The 20,514-nt window shown below is 46.3% G+C and overlaps 1 protein-coding gene across 1 annotated transcript in view; it reads left to right on the top strand.

Annotated features, from left to right (window-relative positions):
* Positions 1–20,514, top strand: part of CEBPZ (CCAAT enhancer binding protein zeta) — a 118,317-nt gene that overhangs the window by 13,898 nt on the left and 83,905 nt on the right. The window contains exon 3 of the mRNA XM_063917575.1: positions 5,814–7,312. Coding sequence (XP_063773645.1) covers positions 5,814–7,312 — 1,499 coding nt within the window. The remainder of the gene's footprint in view (positions 1–5,813; positions 7,313–20,514) is intronic.

The following is a 20,514-nucleotide window of genomic DNA, read 5'->3' on the forward strand; positions in this document are numbered from 1 at the left end:
CTGGAGGAGGGGGAATTCCTGGTATCCCTGGATATCAAGTATGCGTACCTCCCACGTTCCGATTTGGCTGCCGCATCATGCTTATCTTCGATTTGCACTGTTGGACTGTCATTTTCAGTTCCAGGCCCTGCCATTCGGCCTATCCACAGCAACGAGGGTATTCACCAAGGTGATGGCGGAAATGATGGTTCTCCTCCGCAGACGGGTTGAACATAATTCCATATCTGGATGATCTGCTGATAAAAGCATCATCCAAGGAAAAGCTGTTATGGTCCATAGCTCTCACGACCCAGCTTTTCAGGTAACATGGTTGGATCCTGAATCTTCCAAAATCACATTTGGAACCAACCAGAAGATTGTCCTTTCTGGGAATGATCCTCGACACGGAAGTGCAGAGGATGTTTATTCCAGAGGAAAAAGCTTTGGTGATACAAACAATGGTCCGGTATGTCCTGAAGCCAACCCGAATATCGGTTCATCAGTGCATTCACCTTCTGGTAAGATGGTGGCCTCTTACGAGGCTCTGCAGTACGTGAGGTCCAATTGGATCTCCTGGACAAGTGGTCGGGATCCCATCTACACATGCACCAGAGAATACGTTTGTCGCCATGGGCCAGGATTTCACTCCTCTGGTGGCTGCAATTACCTCACCTTCTGGAGGGGGCCTCAGGTACGGGATTCAGGACTGGATCCATCTAACCACGGATGCAAGTCGCTGGGCGCAGTCACTCAAGGGGAAAACCTTCCAAGGAAGGTGGTCAAGTCTGGAAGCCGGCCTGCTGATAAACATTCTGGAACTAAGAGCCGTCTACAACGGTCTTCTCCAAGCGGACCATCTTCTGGGAAATCGAGCCATTCAAGTGCAGTCGGACAATGTAACGACAGTGGCTTAAATAAACCAACAAGGCGGAATGAAGAGCAGAGCTGCAATGTCAGAGGCAACAAGAATCATCCTCTGGGCAGAAAAACACGCGTTGGCGCTGTCAGCAATCTTCATTCCGGGAGTAGACAGCTGGGAAGCGGACTTCCTCAGCAGACTTGATCTCCATCCAGGGGAGTGGGGTCTCCACCCGGAGGTGTTCAAGGAGGTAACAGATCTTTGGGGCGTACCCCAAATCGACATGATGGCCTCTCGTCTCAACAAGAATCTTCAGCTGAATTTTTCTAGGTCGAGGGACCCGCAAGCAGTGGCGGTGGACGCCCTGGTGACTCCGTGGGTGTTGCAGTCGGTGTACGTGTTTCTTCCACTCATTCCAAGAGTTCTCAAACTCATAAGGAGAACAAGAGGTCAGGCAATCTTCATTGCTCCGGACTGGCCAAGAAGGATCTACTGCGAGAAGAGCCGAGGCCTCTTCCTCTTCGGGAGGACCTGCTGCAGCAGGGGCCGTTTGCCTATCCAGACTTACCATGGCTACGTGTGACGGCATGGAGGTTGAACGCCAGATACTAGCTCAGAAGGGCATTCCGAACAAGGTTATTCCTACCCTAATACAGGCTAGGAAAGGAGTAACGTCAAAACATTACCATCGTATTTGGAAAAAATATGTATCTTGGTGTGAGTCCAAGAAGTTTCCTGTGGTGGAGTTTCAACTGGGACGTTTTCTCCTCTTCCTGCAAACAGGTGTGGATATGGGCCTGAGGTTAGGATCCGTAAATGTCCAAATTTCGGCCCTATCCATTTTCTTCCAGAAACAGTTGGCTGCCCTCCCTGAGGTTCAGGCTTTTTTGAAGGGAGTTCTGCACATCCAACCTCCCTTTGTACCGCCTACGGCACCTTGGGATATTAACATGGTGTTGCGGTTCCTCCAGTCGGACTGGTTTGAGCCTCTACAGGAGGTTGAGGTCAAGTTTCTTACGTGGAAGGCTGTCACTTTGTTGGCCTTAGCTTCTGCTAGATGTGTGTCGGAGTTGGGGGGCTTTGTCATGTAAAAGCCCATACTTGATCTTCCATGAAGATAGAGCTGAACTTCGGACACGTCAGCAGTTTCTTCCGAAGGTTGTGTCAGCATTTCATGTCAACCAACCTATTGTGGTGCCTGTTGCAACTGACTCCTCAATTTCATCAAAGTCCTTGGATGTTGTAAGGGCTCTAAAGATATTTGTGAGGAGGACTGCTCGTCACAGGAAGTCGGACTCTGTTTGTCCTGTATGATCCCAAGAAAATTGGGTGTTCTGCTTCTAAACAGACAATCTCTTGCTGGATCAGGTTCACTATCCAGCATGCGTGTTCTACGGCAGGCTTGCCGTGTCCTACGTCTATTAAAGCCCACTCAGCATTACAACTCTGCCGAGCAACTACTTGGTTGGGGTCGAACACGTTATCAAAGTTCTACAAGTTCGATACTTTGGCCTCTGAGGACCTAAAGTTTGGTCAATTGGTTCTGCAGGAGCCTCCGCACTCTCCCTCCCATTCTGGGAGCTTTGGTACATGCCCATGGTACTAATGTGGACCCCAGCATCCTCTAGGACATAAGAGAAAATAGGATTTTAATTACCTACCGGTAAATCCTTTTCTCATAGTCCGTCGAGGATGCCGGCCGCCCGCCCAGCGCTTCGTGATCCTGCAGTGGTTATTTAGTTCAGTACTGCTTAGTTCTTGGTAAGTACTGTTTTGTTACTTGGTAAGTAATCCTGTTCAGCCGTTGCTGATGTATCAAGCTAGTTAGCTTGGTTTGCCTTGTGTGTGAGCTGGTGTGAATCTCGCCACTATCTGTGTAAAATCCTTCTCTGGATGATGTCCGTCTCCTCGGGCACAGTTTCTAGACTGTCTGCTAGGAGGGGCATAGAGGGAGGAGCCAGCCCACACTCTCAAACTCTTAAAGTGCCAGTGGCTCCTAGTGGACCCATCTATACCCCATCCTATTAATGTGGACCCCAGCATCCTCTACTGACTACAAGAAAATGATTTTCCGGTAGGTAATTTAAAATCCTATTTTTTAGTCCATAAAGGTGGGTGAACATAGACACAGTTTTAAAATACATCAAATTACACACAATAGTCCACCAGAACTACATATCCCAGGTTGCCATGCCACAGTTTTGCTATTAAGGCATGCTTGAACTGAGGCAGGGCATGCTGGGATGTGTAGTTCCACAGCAGCTGGCAGGCCGCAGGTTGATGACCCATGCGTTAGACAGATTAGGTAGTGTACCTGATTGTGTGGGTGTACAACAAAATGGTATTTCACTATTGCGAATCCTTTCTCTCCCTCTTTCTATATATGGAATGATTTCAATCGATTGAGAGCTCAAGGAACCCAGAAACACTGTGTGAAGGTGGATTGCACTTCGACTCCAAACCTTACTTCATTATCAATTGGTGTTTTGGACTGATTGTGGATATTTGGTGCTGAATACACATTAGTGTACTGATCTCAACCCTGAAGGTTGCGCTGGGTTACATTCTTGTTGTTATGCTTCTCTGTGAGGTGTAGGTGACCACCTTTTGTAACTTGCAGCTGCACCCACAATTGATCTTTTATTTACTGTGTATTCTGGGCCTAATTCACTAAGGATTCCAATTGCAAAGTTGCTTTCAGCAGCTTTGCAATTGTAATCCTCAGCAATGCAAATGCAGGAGGAGCATACCACCTCATTCCTGCATTTGCGATGCAATCGCAATGTTTATCTGCGATGGCAGGTTGAGTTAATCTAAGCTTTCTCAGCCTTGCCGTCACAGTGCAGCTTCTGAGGCCAAGGAAACTGCGCCACGTGACGCAGTCCTTGGCCTCACCACTCCTGGAAAACAAGGCGTGATGTCCGTTTTCCCGAACACCGGCTGTTCCTTCCGAACACCTCTGCCTGTCAATCAGGCAGAGGCGTTCGCATTCCTGCACTGAGAATGCAGGACCATGTATGGATTATACTGCTTAGCCAGTTTTGTTGGGTCATTGGTACTCCTGTATTCTCTCTAGGACTCTAAATCAGCTAGGCTTTTATATGGCTATGGACAACATTTCTCAGCATCAGACACATCATTCTGAGTTAATTGTCATTTAAGCTACGTACACAGTGGCAGAGGGGAGTACCCGATGTCTGTGCTTACACACATTTTATTTTATCCCCTGAAAAATCACCCGATTTCTGCTGAAAAATCATCCTCAACCACACATGACCCAATTTTTCCACCTGGACATATCGTCAGATTATTTGAAAATGCACACACAATGGGGGTAATTCTGAGTTGATCGCAGCAGGAACTTTGTTAGCAGTTGGGCAAAACCATGTGCACTGCAGGGGAGGCAGATATAACATGTGCAGAGAGAGATAGATTTGGGTGTGGTGAGTTCAATCTGCAATCTAAATGAAGTGTAAAAATAAAGCAGCCAGTATTTACCCTGCACAGAAATAAAATAACCCACCCAAATCTAACTCTCTCTGCAAATGTTATATCTGCCCCCCCCCCCCCCCTCCCTGCAGTGCGCATGGCTTTGCCCAACTGCTAAAAAATGTCCTGCTGCGATCAACTTGGAATTACCCCCAATGGGCGATATGTGGACATTGTGGCCGAGATTTTTGCTTTGGAACGACTAATCGTAAAATCGATCGTTCATGTTTGTGGGCAAGATTTTCCAGATTTATCGGCAAAACGCCAAAACAATCCTTCGTACACACTGTGCAATAAATTTGGCCAAACTCCTCATTATTGGCAAATCGGCCCAATAATTGCATAATTTGTACCAAGCTTTAGTTTAGCTGGTAAGATTAAAAAAAAAAAAAAAAAAAAAGAAACTAGAACTCTTATGTCTAACTCCTACCTATGTGTTTTGGGGTGCCCTGTCTTTCTCCTGGATTGTGTCATCGAGCCATTGCCATACTTCATGTTCCCTTAGTTTGGTCATTGCTCTTACCTGTGCTGCATACAGTAGTTATCATGCCTGCCTCATATCACTATTGCTCTTCCATCCACTTCTATCTTTCTCTATTCCATTCCCTTTTTGCTCTCTCGGTTTTGCATTATCTTCCATTTGCTGTTCTAACATTACTGAATAGCTTTTGAAAATAAATGATTCTTAACCCCCCCCTCCAAAAAAAAAAAAAAAATTCCACCCTTCCCCCACACTACCATGAATTGCAAGCCATAGTATATTTTTCAGCTGTGCTCTTCCAGTGGCGTAGAATGTCACATTCTGTAACTATGGTTTTAACTTAGCTGGTTTCTGGCTAAGAATTAGGAGTAACTCCACTAACTGCCATCTAGTATTATAGTATAACTTGAACTCACCTGAAAATGAAACTTTCTATAAAAAATTGTGTCTGTACATTTCTCCCATCTAACATAAAGGGTGAAATTCAATTGTTTGAAAAGTCAGTTAGGAAAAAACAGACACCCATCTAATAGACAGGGAAAAACAGACACTCAACCGCCTTTTCAAACATTTGAATTCCCCCCCACAGAGAGAGATTCATCAAGCCTTGTAAAGTGGAGATGTTGCACATAGCAACCATCCAGATTTTAGCTATAATTTATGTAACATTATATAAAATGATAGCCAGAATCTGACTGGTGGCTATGAACAACACATACACTTGTCTTCTGTACAATTGTGGGATAAATCAGTATGCAGCTTTTCAGTTTGTTAGCATCCAGCATTATCACGCCTGCGTGACCGGTAAGAGCTTTTTCCTTTCACTGTGAGGTATAGGCATGAGAGCCATTGAGCACTGTAAACATTTGTACTTTTCTGGTTGTAAAATGTGGTGAACATTTAAAGTGCTTAACAATACACTTATTTGTGTACTTATTTACATACAATATGCTTATCATATTTTTGGTATCAATATAGCTAATAATTTTTTTGTTTCATATTTAGCAAGATTTTATTATGCTTGCAAGCTTGGAAGAAGCAGAAGAAATAGTGGATGGCGGCAAGAAAGGTGGAATCGATGATCTGGAAGTAGGGGAGTTAAAGGAATTTGTAGAAAAGTTGGGCTTCCAAAAACTAAGCAAAGGTATTGAAGATCAAGAGGAGGAGCCTGCTAAACATAAGGGGAAGGAAACAATTACCAAACCATCCAGTTTAGAAGAGAACAAGACAAATAAAGTTAAGAAAAAAACAACTGAAACACAAAGCAACAAAGAGGAAAATGAAAAAATTAAAGTCCAACAAAAAGCGAGTCGTACTTCAAGTAAAGCCTCAAAAAATAAAGCAAAACCTGTGTTTGAATTTCTTGAACGGACCACAATACTCCTTAAACCTTGCGGAAAGTGGTATGATCATGAGTATACTAAAGAATACACAATGCAGCCTCAGAATGAGGACAGTGTTAATAAATATAAAGCTTTGGCTGAGAAGTTATATGATCATGAGGTAAACCTGTATAAAAATAAGAAGACACTCCAGAAAGGGGCTAACACAAAATGGATGAAAACTGTTGTATCAACAGGCACATTAGCAGACAGGATGGCCGCCATGATAGTCCTTATCCAGGATGCTCCTGTTCAGTCATTGCAGTTTGTTGAAAACCTAATAAATGTAATCAGAAAAAAGGGCAGCAAACGCCAAAATATTATGGCACTGGACACATTTAAGGATTTACTTCTGTCTGATCTTTTGCCAGACAATCGCAAACTCCATCAGTTTGTTCAACATCCATTTGATAATCTTGAGGAAATTTCCAGTGGTAACAGAGATGCTAGGGATCGACGGCTAGTGTTGTGGTATTTTGAAGAACAGTTAAAACGACACGTGGCAGAGTTTGTGAAGGTTTTAGAAACATTGACTCATGACACTTTGATTGCAACAAAAGCTAAGGCTCTGAATGTGGTCCATGAGCTTCTCTGCAATAAACCTGAGGAGGAGAAGACCCTTCTGGTGTTGCTGGTGAATAAACTTGGTGACCCGCACTACAAAATAGCCACCAAAGCTTCCTATTTACTTGAGCGCTTACTGAGCAAACATCCAAACATGAAAGTAGTTGTGTGTCTAGAAGTAGAGAGACTGTTGTATCGTCCTAATATCAGTGAGAAAGCACAGTACTATGGTGTTTGCTTTTTGAACCAAATACTTTTTGACCACGATGAATCTGACCTGGCAAACCAACTGATTACAGGTTACTTCTGTTTTTTCCGAGCATGCATTAAGAAGAAGGACATTGACTCCAAGATCTTGAGAGCTTTGTTGACGGGAGTAAACCGAGCATACCCGTATGCACAGATAGGCAATGAGAAGGTGAAGGAGCAGCTAGACACCCTGTTCAGAATACAGCATGTTGTGAACTTTAACACCAGCGTGCAGACCCTGATGCTGCTCTTCCAAGTTATGGATTCACAACAAACCGTTTCAAATCGGTACTATGCAGCTTTGTATAGGTAAGAGTCATACACTTTCTATGGGCAAAAATCTTACAATAACCACGTTCATTTTAACTTTTTCAGATTTTGTTTATTAATCATAGTATATAATGTCATCCTGATAAATAAAAGCTACAGGAAACTACAGTATCTACATAAAAATGTATTATTATTATTATTTTTTTTTTATATTTTTATATCTGGATCGTCTGAAAAATATATTTAAGTATATTGCAATATCAAAAAACTAAACTAAACACCAAGGGTTGGTCATATCAGGATTGCTGCTTCTATGGAGATCACATAAAAAATATATAGCTCTTTAGATAAACTATAAACAAAACTGTATTAACCCTTATTACCCATAGTAAGCTCAGAATGCAAAGGACTTACTGTAGAAGTTGTCAAAGCGGCTTCAATAGACAGGCAACGGGCAGCTGAGTATTACATGCACTTTGCACTATACAGGCACATGTAGGAGACGTTACTCAGGATTCAAAACAAGCATCATAACTGAACAGTTTGTGGAAAGTATCGATAACAGTACTTTTGGCATCTATCGCTGCAGCCTTGCTTCAAGTTTTGTGAAAGACATTGACAAAAAAAGTCACTTAAATTGCTTAATTTAGTAATATACGTTTTCTGCATGGGAAAAGGATTGCATCATGAAGATCAAGGATCCATTTGGCCTTTGGCTTTGTTGATGTGTCACAATACTACGGCTAAAGAAAAACCAAATTGGGAAGTTTTAAAAATAGCACTTTATAAAAGTCACTTTATGAAAACCCTTCGATAGTGAACTCTTTAGGTCATGATGTCTTGCACTACATGGTCCTACTTTAACGTTATGTAAAAACGTGCAGATTTTGTCATTTGAAAAGTGGATGGGCTTCTTTTCTCTAACGTCCTAGTGGATGCTGGGGACTCCGTAAGGACCATGGGGAATAGACGGGCTCCGCAGGAGACATGGGCACTTTAAGAAAGAATTTAGATTCTGGTGTGCTCTGGCTCCTCCCTCTATGTCCCTCCTCCAGACCTGAATCTGTGCCCGGACGAGCTGGGTGCTGTTCAGTGAGCTCTCCTGAGCTTGCTGTGAGAAAGTATTTTGTTAGGTTTTTTATTTTCAGGGAGCTCTGCTGGCAACAGACTCCCTGCATTGTGGGACTGAGGGGAGAGAAGCGAACCTACTCTCTGAAGATAGGTCCTGCTTCTTAGGCTACTGGACACCATTAGCTCCAGAGGGATCGTACACAGGATCTCACCCTCGTCGCCCGATCCCAGAGCCGCGCCGCCGTCCCCCTCGCAGAGCCGGAAGACAGAAGCCGGGTGAGCATAAGAAGCAAGAAGACTTCGAAATCGGCGGCAGAAGACCCCAGTCTTCACTGAGGTAGCGCACAGCACTGCAGCTGTGCGCCATTGCTCCCACACACACCTCACATACTCCGGTCACTGTAAGGGTGCAGGACGCAGGGGGGGGGGGGGGGGCGGCGGGCCCTGGGCAGCAATTGGAACCTCTTTGGCAAAAGTTTGGCATATATACAGTTGGGCACTGTGTATGTGCATGAGCCCCCGCCAAGAAAATGTATATTTAAGCAGTACAGAAGCCCACCGTCGAGGGGGCGGGGCTACTTCCTCAGCACTCACCAGCGCCATGTTTTTCTCCACAGCACCGTTGAGAGGAAGCTCCCCAGCCTCTCCCCTGCAGATACACGGTAGAAGAGGGTAAAAAGAGAGGGGGGGCACATAATTAGGCGCAAAAAAATCATTATAAACAGCAGCTACTGGGTTAACATTAAGTTACTGTGTTATTCTTGGGTTAATAGCGCTGGGGTGTGTGCTGGCATACTCTCTCTGTCTCTCCAAAGGGCCTTGTGGGGGAATTGTCTTCAGATGAGCATTCCCTGAGTGTGTGGTGTGTCGGTACGTGTGTGTCGACATGTCTGAGGTAAAAGGCTCCCTTAAGGAGGAGATGGAGCAAATATGTGTGTAAGGGGTGTCTCCGTCGACAACGCCGACACCTGTTTGGATATGTGTAATTAAGTGCTAAGGTGAATTTATTGCACAAAAGATTAGTGAACAGACAGGGAATCTACCCATGTCTGTCCCTATGTCGCAGAGACCTTCAGAGTCTCTCAATGCTCACTATCCAAAATAATAGACACTGATATCGACACGGAGTCTGACTCCAGTGTCGACTACGATAATGCAAAGTTACAGCCAAAATGGCAGGAAAGTATTCAATATATGATTATTGTAATAAAAAATGATTTGCATATCACTGATGACTCATCTGTCCCTGACACAAGGGTACACATGTTTAAGGGGAAGGAAGCTGAGGTAAATTTCCTTCCTCTCATGATGAAAAAGAGCGGGAATCTCCAGACAAGAGACTGCAGTTTCCCACAAAGAATTCTCAGGGAATATCATTCCCCTACTAGGGCCAGGATACGATGGGAATCTTCCCCTAGGGTGTCACGTTTGCCCAAAAGGTAACCCTGACTTAACAGCTATCCTCAGGGATCCTGCGGATAGCGTACACATTCTGGTACATTACTCAGACCGGCGATTGTGTCGGCATAGGTTTATAGCGCTGTGGCAGCGTGGACAGGTACCTTATCAGCAGAGATTAAGACCCTAGTATGTAAATATACATATATATATATATATATATATATATATGTATATATATAGATATATATATTAAAGTTACTGTCTTAAGATATATATATATATATATATATATATATATATATATATATATATATATATATATATATATATATATATATATATATATATATATAAAAAACATGCCTAAAGAGGCATTAGTCTACTGGGTTCTAGAATCAACGCTATGTCGATTTCTGCTTGATTTGTCCTGTAGTTATGCAATGGACAGGTGATGCCGACTTAAGAGGCATATGGAAGGCTGAGGATTTTGTGGAGAAGGGATCTCGGACCTGGTCTCCACAGCTATGGCTGGTAATTCTGATCTTTTGCCTTATATTCCTGCACAGCCTAGGAAAGCACGACATTATCAAATGCAGCCTTTCGATCACAAAGAAACAAGAAAGTCCGAGGTACGTCCTTTCTTGCCAGAGGCAGGGGCAGAGGAAAGAAGCTGCACAACACAGCTAGTTCCCAGAAACAGAAGTCCTCCCCGGCCTCTACAAAATTCACCGCATGTCGCTGGGGCTCCACAGGCGGAGCTAGGCCCGGTGGGGGCACGTCTTCGTAATTTCAGCCACAAGTGGGTTCACTCACTGTTGGATCCCTGGGCAATAGATATTATGTCTCAGGGATACTAGCTGGACTTTGAGGAGATGCCCCCTCACTGACGGCCCTGCCGGCTTCCCCCCACGAGAGGGAAATAGTGTTAACTGCAATTTACAAATTGTATCTTCAACAGGTGGTGGTCAAGGTTCCCCTCCTTCAACAAGGAGGGAGTTATTATTCGACCATGTTGTAGTCCCGAAACCAGACGGTTTGGTCAGACCCATATTGAATTTAAAATCCCCGAACATATACCTGAAAGGTTCAAGTTCAAGATGGAATCGCTAAGAGCGGTCATCGCAAGCCTGAAAGGGGGAGATTTTATGTTGTCTCTGGACATAAAAGAGGCATACCTTCATGTCCCCATTTATCCACCTCATCAGGCGTACCTCAGATTTGCGGTACAGGATTGTCATTACAAATTTCAGACGTTGCCGTTTGGTCTCTCCACAGCCCCGAGAATCTTCACCAAGGTAATGGCGGAAATGATGGTGCTCCTGCGGAAGCAAGGTGTCACAATTATCCCGTACTGGGACGATCTCCTCGTAAAAGCGAGATCAAGAGAGCAGTTGCTGAACAGCGTATCACTTTCTCTGGAAGTGTAACGGCAACACGGCTGGATTCTAAATATTCCACAGTCGCAGTTGGTTCCTATGGCTCATCTGCCTTTCCTAGACATGTTTCTAGACACAGACCAGAAAAGGGTTTATCTCCCGATAGAGCTCAGGAGCTCATGACCCTGGTCAGGAACCTGTTAAAACCAAAACAGGTGTCAGTGCATCACTGCACTCGAGTTCTGGGAAAGATGGTGGCATCATACGAGGCCATTCCCTTCGGCAGGTTCCATGCGAGGACCTTTCAATGGGACTTACTGGACCAGGGGTCCGGATCACATCTTCAGATACATTGGTTAATCACCCTATCCCCAGGGCCAGGGTGTCTCCTGTGGTGGCTGCAGAGTGCTCACCTTCTCGAGGGCCGCAGATTAGGCATTCAGGACTGGATCCTGGTGACCACGGATGCAAGCCTCCGAGGGTGGGGAGCAGTCACACAGGGCCGTATACAACGCCCTACGGGCCGTATACAACGCCCTACGTCAAGCGGAGACCCTGCTTCGCGACCAACCGGTTCTGATTCAGTCAGACAACATCACCGCAGTAGCTCATGTAAACCGTCAAGGCGGCACAAGGAGCAGAGTGGCGATGGCGGAAGCCACCAAGATTCTTCGCTGGGCGGAGAATCACGTAAGCGCACTGTCAGCAGTGTTCATCCTGGGAGTGGACAACTGGGAAGCAGACTTCCTCAGCAGGCACGACCTCCACCCGGGAGAGTGGGGACTTCATCAAGAAGTCTTCACGCAGATTGCAAGTCGGTGGGAACTGCCACAGGTGGACATGATGGCATCCCGCCTCAACAAAAAGCTACAGAAGTATTGCGCCAGGTCATGTGACACTCAGGCGATAGCTGTGGTCGCACTGGTGACACCGTGGGTGTTCCAGTCGGTCTATGTATTTCCTCCTCTTCCTTTCATACCCAAGGTGCTGAGGATAATAAGAAAAAGAGGAGGGAGAACAATCCTCATTGTTCCAGATTGGCCACGAAGGACCTGGTATCCAGATCTGCAAGAAATGCTCCCACAGAGGACCTGTGGCCTTCTTCCTCTAAGACAGGACCTGTTGCAACAGGGGCCCTGTCTGTTCCAAGACTTACCGCGGCTGCGTTTGACGGCATGGCGGTTGAACGCCGGATCCTAGCAGAAAAGGGCATTCCGGTCGAGGTCATTCCTACGCGGATAAAGGCTAGGAAGGACGTGGCAGCTAAACATTGTCACCGTATATGGCGAAAATATGTTTCTTGGTGTGAGGCCAGGAATGCTCCTACAGAGGAATTCCGGCTGGGCCGTTTCCTTCACTTCCTACAGTCAGGAGTGAATTTGGGCCTCAAATTGGGTTCCATTAAGGTCCAGATTTCGGCCCTATCCATTTTCTTTCAAAAAGAGTTGGCTTCTCTACCAGAAGTTCAGACGTTGTTAAAGGGGGGTGCTGCATGTTCAGCCTCCTTTTGTGCCTCCAGTGGCACCTTGGGATCTTAACGTGATGTTAAGTTTCCTGAAATCACACTGGTTTGAACCACTTAAAGTGGTGGAGTTAAAATATCTCACGTGGAAGATGGTCGTGATATTAGCCTTGGCTTCGGCTAGGCGTGTGTCAGAATTAGCAGCTTTGTCACATAAAAGCCCCTATCTGGTTTTCCATATGGATAGAGCAGAATTGCGGACCTGTCCACAAGTTCTGTCAAAAGTGGTGTCATCTTTTTTCATATGAACCAACCTATTGTGGTGCCTGTAGATACTCGTGACTTGGAGGATTCCGAGTTACTGGATGTGGTTAGGGCTTTGAAGGTTTATGTGGCCAGAACGGCTAGAGTCGGGAAAACGGAGTCACTTTTTATCCTGTATGCATCCAACAAGATGGGTGCTCAAACTATTGGTCGCTGGATCTGTAACACGATTCAGCAGGCTCATTCTGCGGCTGGATTGCCGCTGCCAAAATCTGTTAAAGCCCATTCCACTAGGAAGGTGGGCTCTTCTTGGGCGGCTGCCCGAGGGGTCTCGGCATTACAACTATGCCGAGCTGTTACTTGCTCAGGTTCGAACACTTTTGCAAAGTTCTACAAGTTTGATACCATGGCTGAGGAGGACCTATTGTTTGCTCAATCGGTGCTGCAGAGTCATCCGCACTCTCCCGCCCGTTTGGGAGCTTTGATATTCTCCCCATGGTCCTTACGGAGTCCCCAGCATCCACTAGGACGTTAGAGAAAATAAGATTTTACTTATCGGTAAATCTATTTCTCGTAGTCCGTAGTGGATGCTGGGCGCCCGTCCCAAGTGCGGACTTCTTCTGCAATACATGTATATAGTTATTGCTGCAATAAGGGCTATGTTATTGTTGCATCAGGGTTGAACTGATGCTCTGTTGTTGTTCATACTGTTGACTGGGTAAGTTTATCACAAGTTATACGGTGTGATTGGTGTGGCTGGTATGAGTCTTGCCCTGGATTTCCAAAATCCTTTCCTTGTACTGTCAGCTCTTCCGGGCACAGTTTCTCTAACTGAGGTCTGGAGGAGGGACATAGAGGGAGGAGCCAGAGCACACCAGAATCTAAATTCTTTCTTAAAGTGCCCATGTCTCCTGCGGAGCCCGTCTATTCCCCATGGTCCTTACGGAGTCCCCAGTATCCACTACGGACTACGAGAAATAGATTTACCGGTAAGTAAAATCTTATTTTTTTTTTCTAAAGATGTGGAGTTATGCTTTCTTTATAGTAGAACAAAATGTAAAGCTCAGTGTGTGTAAAATATAAATTAGAAGCCAATTTTTTTTATTTTTCTGCTTACTTTTTGAATGTTCCAATCTGGTTATTTTTCACATTCTTATTCTGTGATCGAGTTTTTTATTTTTATTTTATTACAAATTCTGTTTTCTTAAATGTTAGATTGCTTAGTGAAACAATGGTGTATCCTTCTTTCTTTAATGATTGGTAATGCCATGCATGTCACTAAGTAATGGGAGCCCGATCAGATCAACAATTGAATTGCTTTGACGAGCACCCAAAGTAAAAACAATTGAATTGCCCCCATCATTACTATTTAGTATGGCAGTATAAATCTGGTTCTTTTTAGGTGTGTGTAGGCAAATAACACCCTTTACCCAATTCTGTCCATTTGCAGCTACTACATGTAGTAGGATTTGTGACATTAGTTATGGGGGTTATGCTCTTCCTGGGCTAGCTCCCGCCACAAAGCTTATCAGTGGCTGTGAGGCAGTGGAGCTGTAATAGAAAAAAATTACACAGGAGATAGCATAGCACAGGGCTTGACAAATTTTTCTAAAATCCAGTAGCCAGGAGGAAATTGTAGGAGTCAGACCACCAACCTCCCCCCCCCCCCCCCCCCCCCCCAATAAAAAAATAAAAAAAATAATAAAAAACTCAGGCGTAGCATGATGCTCCAGTAGGATGCCATGTCTTGCAGTTAGTGTTTGGGTTCTTCCCGGAACTAATAAGTGTAGTGAGGGAAGTCGGGGGTTCATTGGATAGCCCCAGAGGAATCCATTAAAAGAGGTAATTTTATCATGGTTAATTGGATATCCCCCTAAGTTGACTGAAAAACGTGCTTCACTTTAAGGTTACCCTAAAGCAAGCAACTTGCAATACAACATGCATGTATATACTACATGGACGCTGTCGCTCCTTTCTCTATCACTTGGCTCATTACTGGAAAGATAAAACCGTGAGCACAAAATATGCAATGCGTCAGTTTCTTATACTTTTGTACGAAGTAACAATATTATATACTGGTATTTCTCTGACGTCCTAGTGGATGCTGGGACTCCGTCAGGACCATGGGGATTAGCGGCTCCGCAGGAGACAGGGCACAAAAATAAAAGCTTTAGGACTAGGTGGTGTGCACTGGCTCCTCCCCCTATGACCCTCCTCCAAGCCTCAGTTAGGTTTTTGTGCCCGTCCGAGCAGGGTGCAATCTAGGTGGCTCTCCTAAAGAGCTGCTTAGAAAAAGTTATTAGGTTTTTTATTTTCAGTGAGTCCTGCTGGCAACAGGCTCACTGCAACGAGGGACTTAGGGGAGAAGAAGTGAACTCACCTGCGTGCAGGATGGATTGGCTTCTTAGGCTACTGGACACCATTAGCTCCAGAGGGATCGAACACAGGCCCAGCCATGGAGTCCGGTCCCGGAGCCGCGCCGCCGACCCCCTTGCAGATGCCGAAAAGTGAAGAGGTCCAGAAACCGGCGGCAGAAGTCTTTTCAGTCTTCATGAGGTAGCGCACAGCACTGCAGCTGTGCGCCATTGTTGTCAGCACACTTCACACCAGCGGTCACTGAGGGTGCAGGACGCTGGGGGGGGGCGCCCTGGGCAACAATGATAATACCTTGTTCTGGCTAAAAATACATCACATATAGCCCCTGGGGCTATATGGATGTATTTAACCCCTGCCAGGTCTCACAAACACCGGGAGAAGAGCCCGCCGAAATAGGGGGCGGGGCCTATCTCCTCAGCACACAGCGCCATTTTCCTGCACAGCTCCGCTGCGAGGAAGGCTCCCAGGACTCTCCCCTGCACTGCACTACAGAAACAGGGTAAAAAAACAGAGAGGGGGGCACTTTTTTGGCGATATTGATATATTAAGCTGCTATAAAGGAAACAACACTTCTGTAGGGTTGTTCCTATATATTTATAGCGCTTGGGTGTGTGCTGGCAAACTCTCCCTCTGTCTCCCCAAAGGGCTGGTGGGGTCCTGTCTTCGATAAGAGCATTCCCTGTGTGTCGGTACGTGTGTGTCGACATGTATGAGGACGATGCTGGTGTGGAGGCGGAGCAATTGCCGGTAATGGTGATGTCACCCCCTAGGGAGTCAACACCGGAATGGATGGCTTTGTTTATGGAATTACGTGATAATGTCAGCACGTTACAAAAATCAGTTGACGACATGAGACGGCCGGCAAACCAGTTAGTACCTGTCCAGGCGTCTCAGACACCGTCAGGGGCTGTAAAACGCCCTTTACCTCAGTCGGTCGACACAGACCCAGACACGGACACCGAATCTAGTGTCGACGGTGAAGAAACAAACGTATTTTCCAGTAGGGCCACACGTTATATGATCACGGCAATGAAGGAGGCTTTGCATATCTCTGATACTGCAAGTACCACAAAAAGGGGTATTATGTGGGGTCTGAAAAAACTACCTGTAGTTTTTCCTGAATCAGAGGAATTGAATGAAGTGTGTGATGAAGCGTGGGTTAACCCCGATAGAAAACTGCTAATTTCAAAGAAGTTATTGGCATTATATCCTTTCCCGCCAGAGGTTAGGGCGCGCTGGGAAACACCCCCTAGGGGTGGATAAGGCACTCACACGCTTATCAAAACAAGTGAAACGGCCGCCCTCAAGGATCCAGCTGATAGGAGGCTGGAAACTACCCTGTAAAGTATATACACTCATACTGGTGTTATACTGCGACCAGCCATCGCCTCTGCATGGATGTGCAGTGCTGGGGTGGTTTGGTCGGATTCCCTGACTGAAAATATTGATACCCTGGATAGGGACAGTATTTTATTGACTATAGAGCAATTAAAGGATGCTTTTCTTTATATGCAAGATGCTCAGAGGGATATTTGCACTCTGGCATCGAGAGTAAGTGCGATGTCCATATCTGCCAGAAGAAGTTTATGGACGCGACAGTGGTCAGGTGATGCGGATTCCAAACGGCATATGGAAGTATTGCCGTATAAAGGGGAGGAATTATTTGGGGTCGGTCTATCGGATTTGGTGGCCACGGCAACAGCCGGGAAATCCACCTTTTTACCTCAGGTCCCCTCCCAACAGAAAAAGACACCGTCTTTTCAGCCGCAGTCCTTTCGTTCCTATAAGAACAAGCGGGCAAGAGGACAGTCATATCTGCCCCGAGGCAAAGGAAAGGGTAAGAGAGTGCACCAAGCAGCTCCCTCCCAGGAGCAGAAGCCCTCCCCGGCTTCTGCAAAGCCCTCAGCATGACGTTGGGGCTTTACAAGCGGACTCAGACTCAAGAATTTCAGCGCACAGTGGGCTCACTCACAGGTGGACCCCTGGATCCTGCAGGTAGTATCTCAGGGTTACAGGTTGGAATTCGAGAAGTCTCCCCATCGCCGGTTCCTAAAGTCTGCTCTGCCAACGTCTCCCTCAGACAGGGCGACGGTATTGGAAGCCATTCACAAGCTGTATTCTCAGCAGGTGATAGTCAAGGTACCCCTCCTACAACAGGGAAAGGGGTATTATTCCACACTATTTGTGGTACCGAAGCCGGACGGCTCGGTAAGACCTATTCTAAATCTGAAATCTTTGAACCTGTACATACAAAAATTCAAGTTCAAGATGGAGTCACTCAGAGCAGTGATAGCGAATCTGGAAGAAGGGGACTTTATGGTGTCCCTGGACATCAAGGATGCTTACCTGCATGTCCCAATTTGCCCTTCACATCAAGGGTACCTCAGGTTCGTGGTGCAAAACTGTCATTATCCGTTTCAGACGCTGCCGTTTGGATTGTCCACGGCACCTCGGGTCTTTACCAAGGTAATGGCCGAAATGATGTTTCTTCTGCGAAGAAAAGGCGTATTAATTATCCCTTACTTGGACGATCTCCTGATAAGGGCAAGGTCCAGAGAACAGCTGGGGGACGTAGTAGCACTAACCCAAGTAGTGCTGCAACAGCACGGGTGGATTCTGAATTTTCCAAAATCTCAATTGACCCCGACGACACGTCTGCTGTTCCTGGGAATGATTCTGGACACGGTTCAGAAAAAGGTGTTTCTTCCGGAGGAGAAAGCCAGGGAGTTATCCGAACTTGTCAGGAACCTCCTAAAACCAGGAAAAGTGTCTGTGCATCAATGCACAAGAGTCCTGGGAAAAATGGTGGCTTCTTACGAAGCGATTCCATTCGGCAGATTCCACGCACGAACTTTTCAGTGGGATCTGCTGGACAAATGGTCCGGATCGCATCTGCAGATGCATCAGCGGATAACTTTGTCTCCACGGACAAGGGTGTCTCTTCTGTGGTGGTTGCAGAGTGCTCATCTGTTAGAGGGCCGCAGATTCGGCATACAGGACTGGGTCCTGGTGACCACGGATGCCAGTCTGAGAGGCTGGGGAGCGGTCACACAGGGAAGAAACTTCCAGGGAGTGTGGTCAAGCCTGGAGATGTCTCTTCACATAAATATACTGGAGCTAAGAGCGATTTACAATGCTCTAAGCCTGGCAAAACCCCTGCTTCAGGGTCAGCCGGTGTTGATCCAGTCGGACAACATCACGGCAGTCGCCCACGTAAACAGACAGGGCGGCACAAGAAGCAGGAGGGCAATGGCAGAAGCTGCAAGGATTCTTCGCTGGGCGGAAGATCATGTGATAGCACTGTCAGCAGTGTTCATTCCGGGAGTGGACAACTGGGAAGCGGACTTCCTCAGCAGACACGATCTACACCCGGGAGAGTGGGGACTTCATCCAGAAGTCTTCCACATGATTGTGAACCGTTGGGAAAAACCAAAGGTGGATATGATGGCGTCCCGCCTCAACAATAAACTGGACAGGTATTGCGCCAGGTCAAGAGACCCTCAGGCAATAGCTGTGGACGCTCTGGTAACACCGTGGGTGTTCCAGTCAGTGTATGTGTTTCCTCCTCTGCCTCTCATACCAAAAGTACTGAGAATTATACGGCAAAGGGGAGTAAGAACGATACTCGTGGCTCCGGATTGGCCAAGAAGAACTTGGTACCCGGAACTTCAGGAGATGCTCACGGAAGATCCGTGGCCTCTACCTCTAAGACGGGACCTGCTTCAGCAGGGACCGTGTCTATTCCAAGACTTACCGCGGCTGCGTTTGACGGCATGGCGGTTGAACGCCGAATTCTAAGGGAAAAAGGCATTCCGGAAGAGGTCATCCCTACCCTGGTAAAAGCCAGGAAGGAGGTGACTGCACAACATTATCACCGCATTTGGAGAAAATATGTTGCGTGGTGTGAGGCCAGGAAGGCCCCGACGGAGGAATTTCAACTGGGTCGATTCCTACATTTCCTGCAAACAGGATTGTCTATGGGCCTCAAATTAGGGTCCATTAAGGTTCAAATTTCGGCCCTGTCGATTTTCTTCCAGAAAGAATTGGCTTCAGTTCCTGAAGTCCAGACTTTTGTAAAAGGAGTACTACATATACAGCCCCCGGTTGTGCCCCCAGTGGCTCCGTGGGATCTTAATGTAGTTTTGGATTTTCTCAAATCCCATTGGTTTGAGCCACTCAAATCGGTGGATTTGAAATATCTTACATGGAAAGTAACCATGCTACTGGCCCTGGCTTCAGCCAGGAGAGTGTCAGAATTGGCGGCTTTATCGTATAAAAGCCCATATCTGATTTTCCATTCGGACAGGGCAGAACTGCGGACGCGTCCTCAGTTTCTGCCTAAGGTGGTTTCAGCGTTTCACCTGAACCAGCCTATTGTGGAGCCTGCGGCTACTAGCGATTTGGAGGATTCCAAGTTGCTGGACGTTGTCAGGGCATTGAAAATATATATTTCAAGGACGGCTGGAGTCAGAAAATCTGACTCGCTGTTTATACTGTATGCACCCAACAAGCTGGGTGCTCCTGCTTCTAAGCAGACGATTGCTCGTTGGATTTGTAGCACAATTCAACTTGCACATTCTGTGGCAGGCCTGCCACAGCCTAAATCTATCAAGGCCCATTCCACAAGGAAGGTGGGCTCATCTTGGGCGGCTGCCCGAGGGGTCTCGGCATTACAACTCTGCCGAGCAGCTACGTGGTCGGGGGAGAACACGTTTGTAAAATTCTACAAATTTGATACCCTGGCTAAAGAGGACCTGGAGTTCTCTCATTCGGTGCTGCAGAGTCATCCGCACTCTCCCGCCCGTTTGGGAGCTTTGGTATAATCCCCATGGTCCTGATGGAGTCCCAGCATCCACTAGGACGTCAGAGAAAATAAGATTTTACTTACCGATAAATCTATTTCTCGTAGTCCGTAGTGGATGCTGGGCGCCCATCCCAAGTGCGGATTGTCTGCAATACTTGTACATAGTTATTGTTACAAAAAAATCGGGTTGTTATTGTTGTGAGCCGTCTGTTCAGAGGCTCCTACGTTTGTCATACTGTTAACTGGGTTCAGATCACAAGTTGTACGGTGTGATTGGTGTGGCTGGTATGAGTCTTACCCGGGATTCAAAATCCTTCCTTATTGTGTACGCTCGTCCGGGCACAGTATCCTAACTGAGGCTTGGAGGAGGGTCATAGGGGGAGGAGCCAGTGCACACCACCTAGTCCTAAAGCTTTTATTTTTGTGCCCTGTCTCCTGCGGAGCCGCTAATCCCCATGGTCCTGACGGAGTCCCAGCATCCACTACG

The sequence above is a fragment of the Pseudophryne corroboree genome, chromosome 4 (genome assembly GCF_028390025.1).
Source record: "Pseudophryne corroboree isolate aPseCor3 chromosome 4, aPseCor3.hap2, whole genome shotgun sequence".
Classification (NCBI taxonomy): domain Eukaryota; kingdom Metazoa; phylum Chordata; class Amphibia; order Anura; family Myobatrachidae; genus Pseudophryne; species Pseudophryne corroboree.